General features: G+C 40.0%; 2 protein-coding genes across 6 annotated transcripts in view; one reads left to right on the top strand and one right to left on the bottom strand.

The window, feature by feature from the left end:
- atm (ATM serine/threonine kinase) overlaps nt 1-436 on the bottom strand; it is a 31,233-nt gene extending 30,797 nt beyond the window's left edge. For 2 of the 4 annotated variants that reach the window (XM_028573051.1, XM_028573052.1), the window contains exon 1: nt 149-424. The gene's annotated coding sequence lies outside the window, so the exon portion shown is untranslated. Of the gene's footprint in view, nt 1-148 lie in introns of all 4 variants that reach the window. The other 2 variants (XM_028573055.1, XM_028573054.1) reach the window with 2 other exon arrangements.
- npat (nuclear protein, ataxia-telangiectasia locus) lies at nt 379-13,591 on the top strand. 2 transcript variants are annotated; one of them, XM_028573057.1, is made up of 17 exons: nt 379-813; nt 956-1,074; nt 1,168-1,228; nt 1,332-1,404; nt 1,636-1,676; nt 2,282-2,524; nt 2,973-3,048; nt 3,561-3,684; nt 4,056-4,147; nt 4,265-4,346; nt 4,501-4,597; nt 4,722-4,838; nt 7,724-9,058; nt 9,589-9,692; nt 10,355-10,448; nt 10,603-11,981; nt 12,907-13,591. In XM_028573057.1, the coding sequence occupies exons 1-17, from the start codon at nt 777-779 to the stop codon at nt 12,985-12,987; spliced, it is 4,155 nt and encodes a 1,384-aa protein (XP_028428858.1). In that variant the 5' UTR covers nt 379-776; the 3' UTR covers nt 12,988-13,591. The 2 variants fall into 2 exon arrangements, with proteins under 2 accessions (XP_028428858.1, XP_028428857.1); XM_028573056.1 differs by having other exon boundaries at nt 1,329-1,404.
- The last annotated feature ends 171 nt before the right edge of the window (nt 13,592-13,762 follow it).

The following is a 13,762-nucleotide window of genomic DNA, read 5'->3' as shown; positions in this document are numbered from 1 at the left end:
AAAATAAAATACATACCAGTTAACCTAAATACAGCAAACCACTATTCAGCCTGGCCTTGTAGACGAGCTACTTTGGCAACACAACATTGCAAGACTAGTTTTGAATTCGATTCACAAACGTCCATTCAAACACTCACTGTTCACTGACCTCTGTACTGATTGTAGATACGGAGCTGTCACGCACGCAGATGCAGAATGTGAACTGCTACGTTACGGTGCTACGTTGCAGGGGTAGTTTGCTGCTGTTAGTGTGCTCCTGGTAACTTTGCCATCTTGACGTGCATTAACAGACACGCACGCACACGCAGACCACGCAGGAAATTCCCGCCCCAGCATCAGAAGCCTAAAGGCCATATCACTTCCTGGTCATGGCTAGAACCGAGTGTGTCCGGTAAACTTTGGTGCCAACATTAAAACAAACGTATTGTTTAGTCGGGCGCAATATTATTAAAGTGATAAATTGCATGTAGAAGAAATGCAAGATAGACTACACGCATATATATGTTTAAAGCAGCCTGTAGGGTGTAGTGAAGGTTGACATTTCGGATTGGACTACAACTACCAATATTCCAATTGGCAGATATATTTTGAAACTTCCGGGTTACGTGCTTGAGTTCCCCGCCTTTTGAGTAAGCGACGGACGTCGCCTTCACAATAATACCACGAACGGTTTTAGTTAGACGCTGTATAACGGCTTTATGAGAGACTTTTCCTGAACATGGAGCTACATAACGTTAGCTAACTCTTCACTCTTTATATCAAACCAACAGGCAGCCATGTTGCTACCGTCCGACGTCGCCCGGCTTGTTTTGGGTAAGTCTAGCTAGCTAGTGTTGTCGGACGAAGCAAAGCTGTAAAGTTAGCTGTACGTTAGCGTTAGCGTTATAACGTTACTTGTTCCGTTTGAGCTTTGGTGGGCTGCTCTTACTGGCTGTTGGTAAATGTCTTTCTCCAGGGTACCTTCAAGAAGAGGGACTGTCCGCTACAAGCCGAACTTTCATCCTTGAGTGCCAAAATCTGAAAGAGTATGCCGAACACACCACAGAAGATGGGACTATTCCTGCTTGTGTATTTGTAAGTGTGCCTTTGTCTCTGAATGCCTCCCTCATTAACTGTTAAGTGAATGTCATGCTCATAAATTTGTGATTCATTGTTTTTCCCACATAGTCTATCTTTGGGAAAGGCCTAACTACCATCTTAAATGAGTATGTGTCTGCCAAAACAAAAGGTGAGCTTATCTGACATTGTTCCCATTACAAAATGTAGCCACTATTGTATGTTTATATATTCTTATTTATGTATCCTGCTTGTGTTGTTGGTAATTTTAGCAGAGTCTTGTCATGAGGTACCTGCCATGATGACTTCGTTGTGGAAAAAGCTGGATTTTACACTCAACCAGATCAAGTAATGAGCTTCAAATTTCACCCTCTAAAATTTAGAGGGTTGCAGTGATTTAGTGTCTAAATCACTGCAACCATTTTAACATGAAACCGACCACAATCTAAACTCTCAGCTGACATCAGATCTTCATCACTGATATTGTTCCATTACTCTTCTATATCTTTAACTTAAGTCTGAATTGCCTTGTTGCTGAAATACGTGTTTTACAAATAAACTTGCCTTGTCTTGCCTCAGGTCATTGCAGAATTCCCCAGCTCTATCAGCAAGTCAAAGAAGTAAGTCTGTTATTAGTTTTATTTTAATTTAATATTTTATTGTTTATGCTCATTGCAATTGTAGTGTCTCCCATACGTTTTTATCGTTACCCACCCAAGGACATTTAACTCAGCCATCAAGATATTTGTGATGATTTGTACCTTTGCAAATGTATGTGTGGAAAAGCAGTTGAAAGTGTAATTGTAGATTCTGTTAGGATGATACCAGCATATATATATATATATATATATATATATATATATATATATATATATATATACACACATACATACACACACACACACACACATAAGCAGCTGTACATATTGGAAACATCTGACAAATGAAAAATGGCTTCCCTAATCAGAAGCTTATTGTGATTAAAGTGTTATTTTTTACAGTGTTATATACTGGATCCTCTAGCACCAACATATCAAATCCAACTGACCAGCTAAATTAGCAAAATGTGGGAAACACTGGTAATACATTGAGTGTGCAAATAATCAACAGCAACTGCTGATTTAAGATGTAACCATAAATACTGTATGAATTAGGTTGTGTGAGTTCTGTGTTTGCTTAGGGTTTGTATGTATGGCTTTTATTTATCAGCCTCTGTTCATTGCAGCACGTTCACGCATTGGAGTGGCAAACATGGCTCGACAGCGGGTCTTGACTGTGGCTTCAGCTAGTGGTGTTGTCTGCTCTTCAGTTTCTGAAACAAGCTCCATCATCAGCCCTGCACACATCTCCCACAGCATGCTCGGCCACTCCACTCCTGTGAGCTACACTGCCACGCACACCCGACCAGTTACCGGCAGTGGCACACCCCAGCAGATCCAGGATGTCAATCAATCACTAAATACGCCCAGTCAGTATGACAAAACATGCAATACTTTCTATATTTGTCGTGTTATTTACAGACTAGTTGAGGTGACTGTTTAGAAGGTTGTGGTGTTTTGTTTTCACATGTCTTGTTAAATTGAATCTAAAAGAATCTAAAAACAAATAGACAGATTTATTTTACATTCTCAGCAGTGGTGGTCATTTCCCTGTGCTGGTTTAATACAGTAGAGATGCTAAAAGAAACCATGTTGTGTTCGAGTTTTTTTTATTTGAACTAAAGTGATCTTATGTTTTTTGAGATGGCTTAAAAAAGTTTCCTTGTTTTTCTTAATTTTGTGTAGGGCTCTTGAAAGATTTAGCAAAGCTCTATTAGCTTTTATTTTGTCATGCTTGCAAGCTAACATCAATCACAAAAAAATTGCTTTTGTATGTGTATATATATATATGTATGTTTGACATATGTGCCCATACAGGAGATTCACCTATACAGATTATTGTTTCCGAACATCGGCTAAACCCAGGTCCAATGTCTCCTGGAAGACGGAAATGGTAAGGATGATTATTATTGCTAAATTGACGTTAATGTTCATAACCCATTAAGAAGAGAGCATTAAAGACGGAATTGGCTTAATAATGCTGCTTTCTCGGTGCAGAACTAAAGTACAGAAGTAGATGTTAATAAATAGGCCTTTTTCGCAGAAGACACTTTGATATGTCATGACATTAAAAAAAAAAAGCAAAGGTAAATAAAATGAATGATAGTTGAATTGAATTCTATGTAGCTGCTTCACTTTCAGGGTATTTTTTTGTGCATGCTGGCTCACTGTCACTGATATGACTTAATGGGACACTTCACTAGAACAAGACCATCATTATTGTTAATTGTCACACATGTGCTTGCTATGACAAGTCAAAAAACGAAATGTTGATTGGCCTGTTATGTTGAGGCTTCAGTTTGTGGTGTTTCTGTATGAGACTGCACTTTATAGTGCTCTTTTGTTTTGTCCATGCCTGATGCATGTTGGCATTCCCCTTTTTCTAATCTTTTCTGCTGCTGTCAGGGACACCCCCAGGAAGAGAGGTGGTGCTCAGAGTGGGTCCGGTGCCCCTGGCAGATGTGCCGTGACCGTCAGTGCCCCCAATGCAGAATCCCAACCTGAAGAGGCCGTCGATGAGAACTTTCCTGTAAGTAAATCTGTATGTTAGTTGTTGGGTTTCCTTAACACCAAGACATTTTCAACAAACAAGCGTTTTCACTCATACAATGATCTTGGACAATCTTGTGCAGCAAATTATGGCTGACTTACCTTTTTAGATTGTCACTGTTTTAGGACACCTAAAATAAATGTGTTTTTTAATTTTTGATTAAGTATGGTGAATAGCAGGATGCTCCAGACAGAGCAATAAGGCTTTAACACTGAACTTTTAACGTGATTGAGCTGGTTGTAGCCAAAATAGTAGGTGGCCTAAGAATTTTCAACATTATCTATCTGTATTCCTAAAAGCAACACATTTCATAAATTTGGTGACTTCACAACCCATGCTAATCTCCACAGCAACTTGTGATACAAAATGCACGTGACAAGATATTGGGGGACAGATCGTTACAAGAGAAGCTTGCTGAAAACATCAACAAAATCCTCGCCAAGTAAGCGTTGAGTTGGACCTCTGCATTACCTTATTGCGTATGTATTAAGTGCCATTGCTGCAAGCATGTTATAACATTATTGTACTAATTTATTCTCTGTTTCATCTCTAATATCAGTGAGCCAACGCCCCAGACATCTAAGGCCCCTTCCAGTACAGTGGAGGCAGACCAGTCTATAGATGAAATCCTGGGATTACAGGTGCTGAAACACTCAAAATACTAAAATCATAACAGCATGATTTTTTTTTTGATTTTTTTTTTCCTCAAAGATGTTCCTCATGAACAGTTATAGTGGTCACTCCATTTTCCTGTATGTCATTACATTACTTCCTGACATATATCCTTGGGTACAGGGGGAAATCCACATGAGTGACGATGCCATCCATGACATTCTGGAGCAAACCGAGTCCGACCCAGCATTTCACGCCCTCTTTGAGCTCTTTGATTACAGTAACTATGACCTACTTTGCTTTTTTTTTTGTTTCATCTAAAGAGTACTTTTGAATCACTTATTTTTAATTGGGTAATAAATAGAAAGTCATTGCAAAACAGACTTTTTATAATGTGTTTGCAGATAAAACCAGATTCACCGATGGCGATCCAGGGGAGGGAGATATTAGCAGTAGTCCAGAAGAGAGCGACACTGCTGGACCTTCATCTACAGTCATACCCCTTCAGAGTGATGATCCAGGTATTCTTACAATCTAATGGTGCGTTTCAGTTGAACTGGTCAACTCGGGTGTGACGTCATTCCTAGTTACTATTACATTATTACATTTCATTTAGCTGACGCTTTTATCCAAAGCGACTTACAATTGCTATATATGTCAGAGGTCGCACGCCTCTGGAGCAACTAGGGGTTAAGTGTCTTGCTCAGGGACACATTGGTTAACGTATTGCAGTGGGAATCAAACCTGGATCTCCCACACCAAAGGCATGTGTCATATCCACTGCGCCATCACCACCCCTCAGACCCCTCAGACTTCCGAGGTAAATGGAACACAGCATAACACACTAGTAGGCTCCAAGGTTATAATTGTTTACGAAAACGAACAAAATAACGAAAACTAGGTGGGAAAAAACATTGTTAACTGAAATAAAAATAAAAACGAGGCATTACAAAAAAAACGATAAGTAAACTAAAACTGTAATGTCTGTTTGCAAAACTAACTAAAATTAAATAAAATTATCCAGTAAATGTCCTTAGTTTTCGTCTTTGTCAATGTCTTTCACAGAACAAATAACGTTATATCTTTCAGAGTTGACATTTCCGAACATAGACCTGTTTTATTCAGTCTATGCCGTAGACATTGTTTCCGACTGGGAACCCAGAAATTCCGACATTCCACGTCAAATTGAACACATGTCCATGCCCCTCGCCTTGCATCATAGCTGTACCAAAAGTCGGAAGAAAGCGGCAGAGTCCTATTTGATTATGATTGTGTCAGATAAAAGTGGAAGGTGGTAAAATAAGTGGACAATTAAGGGAAACGAATTTGAAAGTACATTTGAGAAGCGCGCACAAGGAGGCTAACCTAGCTTAACTTAACAATCAGTGACAGGACAAGGAGAACGCAAAGCCCCCTTCCCCCGAAACAGAAGTTAATATAACCCCAGTACAGGGCATGGATGTATGGGGCCAGGGCCAGACAGCATGATGGAGACAACCGCAGGACAGAGAACACTACAGGCGGGCTTTCACCGGCGACCCGATAGCTGCTGGTTAGTAAATACACATGAACACTAAAAGCGTGAGGAAGAGTGGGTTAATATGTGTGTTGATACTGGGATGTCTACACAACTGTGGGAGTCGATTGACTTCAAAAAGTTCAACACTTTAATCGAACCAAAGTTCAAAACACCTGTTTATGTATGTCTTCTTTAGTTCTTTAGCTATTTAGGTTTTTTCCTGGCACGGTTACTAACACATTTTGTGCTGCATCTTGTGTAGACTGTTACATACAGTATCTGATCAAAGTGAGTACACCCCTCACATTTTAGTAAATATTTCATTATATCTTTTAATGGGACAACACTGAAGAAATTACACTTTGCTACAATGTAAAGTATTAAGTTTACAGCTTGTATAACAGTGTAAATGTGCTGTCCCCTCAAAATAACTCAACATACAGCCATTAATTTCTAAACACTTGGCAACAAAAGTCAGTACACCCCTATGTTAAATTCCCATAGAGGCAAAGGCAAAGTTATTTCATGGATCCAGGATACTATGCATCCTGATAAAGTTCCCTTGGCCTTTGGAATTAAAATAGCCCCACATCATCACATGCCCTTCACCATACCTAGAGATTAGCATGGGGTACTTTCCATAAAATCATCTCTCAATGCAAATCAAACCAGCTATTAGGCTAACCGACATAAAACCATGCCAATCTCTAGGTATGGTGAAGGGTATGTGATGATGTGGGGGGGCTATTTTAATTTAACATTTAAGATAGGGGTGTACTCACTTTTGTTGCCAGCAGTTTAGACATTAATAGCTGTGAGTTGAGTTATTTTGAGGGGACAGCACATTTACACTGTTATACAAGCTGTACAAAGTGTAAGTGTTGTCCCATTAAAAGATATAATGAAATATTTACAAACGTGAGGGGTGTACTCACTTTTGTGAGATACTGTATTTGTGCTCATCATCATATGTAAATGTTATGTACTGGTGTTATTGTTGAATACATATTTCTAAAATTGTATGATGTTTTTGTTGAGTTATTATTACACAATACTTTTTTTCTGACCTTTTTGAATCTTGCCCCCAACAAATAACCCATATTACAAAAAAAGACTAAAACTAAAGCATTTTCAAAAAATAAAAACTAAAATAGCAAACCCGCTTTTAAAACTAAACTGAATTTGAAAACAAAAAGTCAAAACGAAATAAAAAAAAACTAATGAAAAATGCAAAACTATAATAACCTTGGTAGGCTCTCAGAACACACAGAAGATCAAGGCAGGTTTCTTGAATTCAAAGTTTGGAAGGGAGGAAAAGCTTCATATTTTATTAAAACACTGTGGATACTGTCAGATTTGTAATTCATTGTGAAAAGTCGGAAGGAGGGTGAAAAGGGTGTAGGGTGTGGTTAGGCTTGAACAGAACTTGTTTTTCTAACATGTTGTCAGACCACTTCGAAAGTCTTTACAATTGTTTTGAATGGCCACACTGGAAGGAAGAGTGAGAAACAGGCTGTCAGTGGTTCACTAAATCAATTGAGATTTTGGGTGTTAAAATTCAATTACGTTTTCCAGTTTAAACAACTTTCCATGTAAAGTGTGTGCATGTGTACAGGTATAAATATATATTTTATAATCTCAACATAGCTTAGCACTTGTTGTTAGTGCATGTCGAGAGCAGGAAAAACTCTCGAGCTTCACAAGAGTTTGCAGACTCACCACTATTTGTTGATTGCTGCATACACTTTACAGATAAATTGTTGGTTTTGTGTCAAATACTAATTGTGGATGTGTATTTTTTACATAAAATTATACTCTATTACTGTGTATTATAAATACACAGATGGGGACAGAATACTCATTAAATATTTTATTAAATTTTTTCAGGCACTACACACAAAGATTCTAAGGCTTTGGCTACAACACCAATGACAGTGAAAATGAGAGCTGGACAAGAGCGTAAGACCAGAAAGTCTACTGCTCCCTCCTTGTTAAAGAAGGCAGTACTTGGCCCCAGCGTCAAATCATCCAGAATTGAAAACAGTTTAGCCAAATTGTTAGTGAGTCCATGGGAGCACCAAGGTGTCTCATCTGCTGCAGTGGACTCGAACAGAAAAGAAAAGGCCTCACTTTTAAATAACAGTGTTTTTGTAACACCAATGGATATTGATGAACCGTTGAATACACCTCCCCCTCCTTTAGACAGTATAGACACTCCGGAGCCTGCCACAAACAACAGCACCCCCATCACAACTGCCCCCAGTGAATCAAACATTCTTCCCTCTCCTGCATTTGCACAAGGATCGAAAGTGCACCCGGCTACAGCCCCCCCTGCTTTTTTGTTTCCTTTACAAGTTGAACTAACTCCAATGCCGATTGCTGACCTACCTCATATGTCAAATCCAAGCAATGGAAAAGACACTCAACCAGAGTCTACTCTCTCAGTAACACCTGAATCTGCCTCTTGCACATCTTGTTCTAGCAGTTCCACATTTACAACTCTGCCTGCCTCGCCTTTGTCTTCATCCACTGCTGCACCGTTCACAGCAACACCTATCTCACCCACATCTGCTTCTACCTCTGCAACGCTTACAGCTACACCTGCCTCATCCTCACCTGTCTCACCTGCATCCTCCTCACCGTCTTGTGCCCCAGTTGGTGCAGCACCTAATCCTCCAACTACCAACCCCACCACCCCAAGCAAGGCTGCAGCTGATTCCAGTAATATAGTTTCTTTGAAGATCATCATCAGCGATAACCAGGATGAGGATTCTTCCAGTGACCCAAACTTGAATCAGGCAATTTCTAGCATTTCCAGAGACAAGATACCCACCATATATCTTTCCTCTCCAGCAAAGTCCTCTGGAGGAGGCCCCGGCACACCAAAGGCCAACTTGGATGAGGCAGCACAGGCAGTTAGTGGCTTACAATGCGCTGAGGCATATGCTAGTCCTCTCAGCTGTAAGGCTGGGGCTCTAGTTGCATCCCCATTAACAGGGACATCACAGGCCCAGCAAAACTACATAATTCAACTACCCCTGGACACCACTAATCCTACCCTCCAAGGAGCCACTGCCAGCTATTTCCTTGTAACTGAACCCCAGACTACAGATGCTCAAACTAGACAGGTGCTACTGTCTGCTGGTGTCGCAAAGGGACCGCCTTTGCCTGCCAACCAGTATGGGGTGACCACACCAACTCGCTCTCGAGGGTACTCCACCGGTAAGAGACAACAGACACTGAGTCATCTCAATAAACAAAAGTTCATCCCACTCTCACTCTATTATCACTAGCGGGGTTTGATTTTTGTAGTTGCAGCTTTTGATGTTTAGTTCGTCATTTTCGTTTCATTGAATTTTTTGTGTTCTAAACTTACTGTGAAGGGGGCACTCTTCCCCTTGAAGGACTTTGGGCTTGACAAAGAATAGACAATGATGCTTCTGCCCCATTTGTGAACATGTGATAATGTGTAATGATAATGAGTTCTGTTCTTATGAAGCAATGCACAATTTGGTGCTCATCCACATTAATCCAGAAAATTCATGAAAACACTGTGGTTGAGCAGAGTTCAGTTTGTTGTTCTTTCTCCTCTGAGCTGACAAGCCTAGTTAATTTCCATCATCTATTGTGTGTTGTCCCTGGTGCAGGGGGGGTGGGGTGGCGGCATGTTTAGTTTATCTTTGTTGTTCATTACCTACTGTCTGTCAAGCCCATTAGAATTATCTATATTATTATTATTTTTTTTTGTGCAGGGTCAACATTCATCCTACCATCACCTGTTAATAAGCCCATGATGCTCCCTGTTTCTGTTATGGGTCCGAATACTCTGGGCAAGGTCCAGATGGTGTCCAATCAGGTAACATACCTTCATTTGCAGTTCGTAAATTGGGAGTCAAAAAGTATTACCTTTCTTATCATTTTCACCAGAATACCTGATCATTCTGGTATTCCTCCAACCTTTCATCTATCATTCTGTCCCTTGGAGGAAATTTCGCTTTGACCAACACTTTTGTCCGTGACGAGGTATCTTGAGATCTAATGGGCAGAATTCCGTGAGATTAACTAAGCGCATGCTGCCTAAAGCATAACTCTGCTATTTTGGACGACTTTCTGAGCTTTCCTTTAGCACCACTCTTTGATGTATTTCCAAAGCAAGGGCAGCATTTATGAAATTTGGTGTCCAAAAGAATGAATCCAAATGTTGCTCACCCATTAAGTGCCACTCTAAGGCCAAAATGTGAACGTGAACATAAGACATCTTATTGTTTATTTGGCAGATTACCATACAATTTACTAAACCGTTATCCTTCCAAAGTAATAAACACTTACAATTTTAAAGATGCCATGGCCTTTTTCCTCAGGACAAAGCAAGATTGCAAAATTGTTAATGTTTTTCAATCAATCCAAGACTGTATTGTTTTGTAGTGTGTGATATAATGAACATTGCTGCATCAAGGGGTTGAAGACTATTAGCGATATCCAGAACAATAAAACTTATCAACATTGTTATATTTACAGCTTGTTGCCATACCAAACCCAGTACTGGTACAGCAGTCAGAAGATTTAAAGCCCAAGTCTCCCACAATGGCAATAAAATGGTCTACACCTGCTGGTAAGTTACAAGTTAAATTGGAGCAGCGGTATCTAATGACTGAAAATGACCTAATATCCTTTTACTTTGTTGCCGAAGGATGTCCTCTGTGTTAATCTGCTTTATGTTTAATGTCACTGCCTTATTTTCCTGACATTATTTCTTTGAATTCCAGGCACTGAGCAAAACCTGGTTGGTAAGTTGGTTCAACCAGTGTTGGCTGAAAACACAGGCCAGCAGGAAACGGCAAAGGATACTAGACATAGGAGAATTTTATGTTTTGACTCTAATGCAGAAGTTCAACCACAAACTGCTAAAACAACAAGGACCACCAAACCTCCAGCTACAAACACATCCACATCACAATCTGTCCAGCAGACTGAGAAAGATAATACACAGTCAGTGGCTCGAAGAAAACCTACTATCTTGGGTGGCAACAAGCCCAAGAGGAGGATAGAGACTGTCAGATGCTCAGCCGATCCCCAGACTGGAGGAGGCTTCCTGAAGGAGGCTGAAAAGGCCATGCCTCCACAACAGCACCAGAAAGATCCTCCCAAAAAGAACTCTCGCAAACAAGATCATAGCATCCATAACGAAGAATCTCAACGTGCAAGTACCAGCAGGGTTGATGCCTCACAGCCTGAGACTTTGAAAAAGTCAGAATCAGGAAGGAGATCAAAATCTATTGACAGGAAATCCAATCATGATAAGGATGGTAATGGAGCAAAAGCTAAGGATGCTCATACTTCTAGGTCATTGTCCTCTGATTCTGCACTGAAATCAGGAACTAGAAAGGAGAAAGAGGAGAGCTGCAGGAAAGAACCGGCAGAAAAAGCTCCTGTTAAATCATGTGAGGGGCGTACAGAAAAGAGAACTCCCTCTCAGGAGATGCCAAATGTTACAGCTAACAAGGAGAATGAAATTAAGGGTAGCTTGCAAGAGCAGCAGCAGCAACATTCAACACCCTCATCCTCAACATTAAGAGACTTTAGCCCTCCAGTTGTCACCCAGCCTGCATCCAATCCTCAGTCCAAAGCTACAAAAGCACCCTCAAAGACCAGCTCTCTGGCTAAACAGGCAGCGGAGATGCTGCAGGACATCCAGGGGCTCAGCTCTCCTTCTACCCCCATCAAGAGGCCTGGAGTAGGCAGTTCAGACAGTAGTGTTCCCCGGACCCCTGGGACTGGCCGTAACCAGGCGGAGTCAGCTGAACGTCCCAGGACTCCTTCCCGACCAAAGAAAGGTAGAGATGGAGAGGGGACTCCCAAGCATCTAATGCCCCCCAACACCCCGGATGTCCCCACCTGCAGCCCAGCCAGTGAGGCTGGCAGTGAAAACAGCATTAACATGGCTGCTCACACACTTATGATTCTTTCACGTGCTGCCATCGCCAGGACAGGCACGCCACTGAAGGACAGTTTGCGGCAGGAGGAAGTAGGAGAAAATTTGCCTGCGAGCTCAAAGAGCTCTAAAAAACGCAAACCGTCTTCTCCCACAGCCAGCCCGCCTGCAAAGAAAAAGTCTAAACAATCTCCCAGCAAAAAGACAGACCGGGTGAGTACAATACAAGCTATCTGCCATTCAGTAGACATATGTTTAAAATGTATGGTGTTAAAACTATCCCTGTTTTCTGTAATAGACAAGTTCAGCTTTTTCAGCATTTTTCTGTTTTCACATGAAGTTAGATGTAGAGCTAGAACTAACAACTATGTACCTTACAGATTAGGGCTTGGCAATATATTGACATCAATAGATCAGGTTAGATATTATCTTAGATTTTGGATATCGTAATATGACACAAGTGTTGTCTTTTCCTGATTTTAAAGGCTGCATTACAGTAAAGTGATGTCATTTTCTGAACTTACCAGACTGTTCTAGCTGTTCTGTTATTTGCCTTTACCCACTTATTCATTATACCCACATTACTGATGATTATTTATCACAAGTCTCATTGTGTAAATATTTTGTGAAAGCACCAATAGTCAAACATAAAATATCTCCTTGATATCAATGTATTTGGTCAAAAATATTGTGATATTTGATTTTCTCCATATCGCCAAGCAGATTATTTTTTCAATTAATTGTTTTGGTCTTTAAATTGTCAGGAAACAGTGGAAAATGAAAATGTTTACAATCTCTTAAAGCCCAAGGTGACATCTTCAAATTGCCTATTTTGTCTTAACCCCAAAGATATTCAGTTTTCTATCAGATATGACAAAGGAAAGCTGCAACTAAGTCTTCATATGTAAAAAAAAAAACTATAACAAGGTAATGTTTGATATTTTGGATTGGAAAAATGACATTCAATCATTAAAAACAAGGAATCGAATTATATATATATCGATTCTATACCATCCAACTCTTGTGTTTTGGTGTGTAATGAGCATCATTTTTTATGCAACCTCATTGCCATTTAATGAATGGGAATTTTGATACATATTTTTGTCATGTAATTCTGACTTTTGGTTTAAATCCGCAGGAAAGGAAGAAACTAGCAGATTGCTTTCCCCATGACTTAGATGTGGATAAGTTTCTGTCTTCACTTCACTACGACGAGTGAAACCAGACACACCAACTGAAAAGGACCCTATCACTACCTGCTTCGGTTACTATCCAGGAATAGAAAAAGCCATCTGCTGAACAAGTGTGCGTGGTTCCTATTTGTAGTGTCTTCCTCAGCCAATGAATGACTTTGATTTGATTGATTAGTTTCCAGTGTGAGGGATCTGCATACAATCCTGTTAGGTGCAGCGGCAGTAGGGCAACCATGGCACTTTGTTGTATTTTTTTATTTTTATCCCCATGCTCACTTCTGTTTATATTATCATTGTTAAGTACTATAACAAAAACAAATATGTGTGCATGCTGATAAAATGAGTGACTCAAAGCATTTTCTTGGTCAATATTTGACTCTAGTTTGATAAATCCAGATAAAACTGACTGATAGGTTGGTTTGTAAAAATAGGTTTTGGAATTATGTCTAGTACTGTTAGTAACACTGAATGAAGAGCTCCCACGGATTTTAGTTTTTCAATGTAAAGATTATATTTTATGTGTTTTTATATATATTTGTTCTTTGTTTAGTAGATCAGACAAAATGGCTGCAACTTGATACGTTGCATACTCAGGCTTTATTCAGTGTTGTAATAAAACAAAGAAACAGCCTTGTGTGTCTTTCCTCAGTGTACACAGAGCTTTCTTTGGCCACGAAAGTGCAATGATCATGAGAGAGAGAGAGAGAGCTCCTTCAAGCATGCAAAATGGACATAAAAGCAAACACTGGGACTGAGCAACAGTTTTATTAATTGATTTAGGGGCAATGCCATCATCTGATT

The sequence above is a fragment of the Perca flavescens genome, chromosome 3 (genome assembly GCF_004354835.1).
Source record: "Perca flavescens isolate YP-PL-M2 chromosome 3, PFLA_1.0, whole genome shotgun sequence".
Lineage (NCBI taxonomy): Eukaryota > Metazoa > Chordata > Actinopteri > Perciformes > Percidae > Perca > Perca flavescens.
The sequence above is the reverse complement of the archived record's forward strand: the minus strand, read 5'-3'. Positions and strand labels throughout refer to the sequence as shown.

What these genes read in the sequence shown, in the direction of transcription:
- npat (XM_028573056.1), top strand. Translation starts at nt 777, where the DNA reads ATGTTGCTACCGTCCGACGTCGCCCGGCTTGTTTTGG. An exon ending in CTTTGAGCTCTTTGATTACA is followed by an intron (nt 4,598 to 4,721) that starts GTAACTATGACC and finishes ATGTGTTTGCAG; the next exon opens with ATAAAACCAGATTCACCGAT. An exon ending in AAAATGGTCTACACCTGCTG is followed by an intron (nt 10,449 to 10,602) that starts GTAAGTTACAAG and finishes TTTGAATTCCAG; the next exon opens with GCACTGAGCAAAACCTGGTT.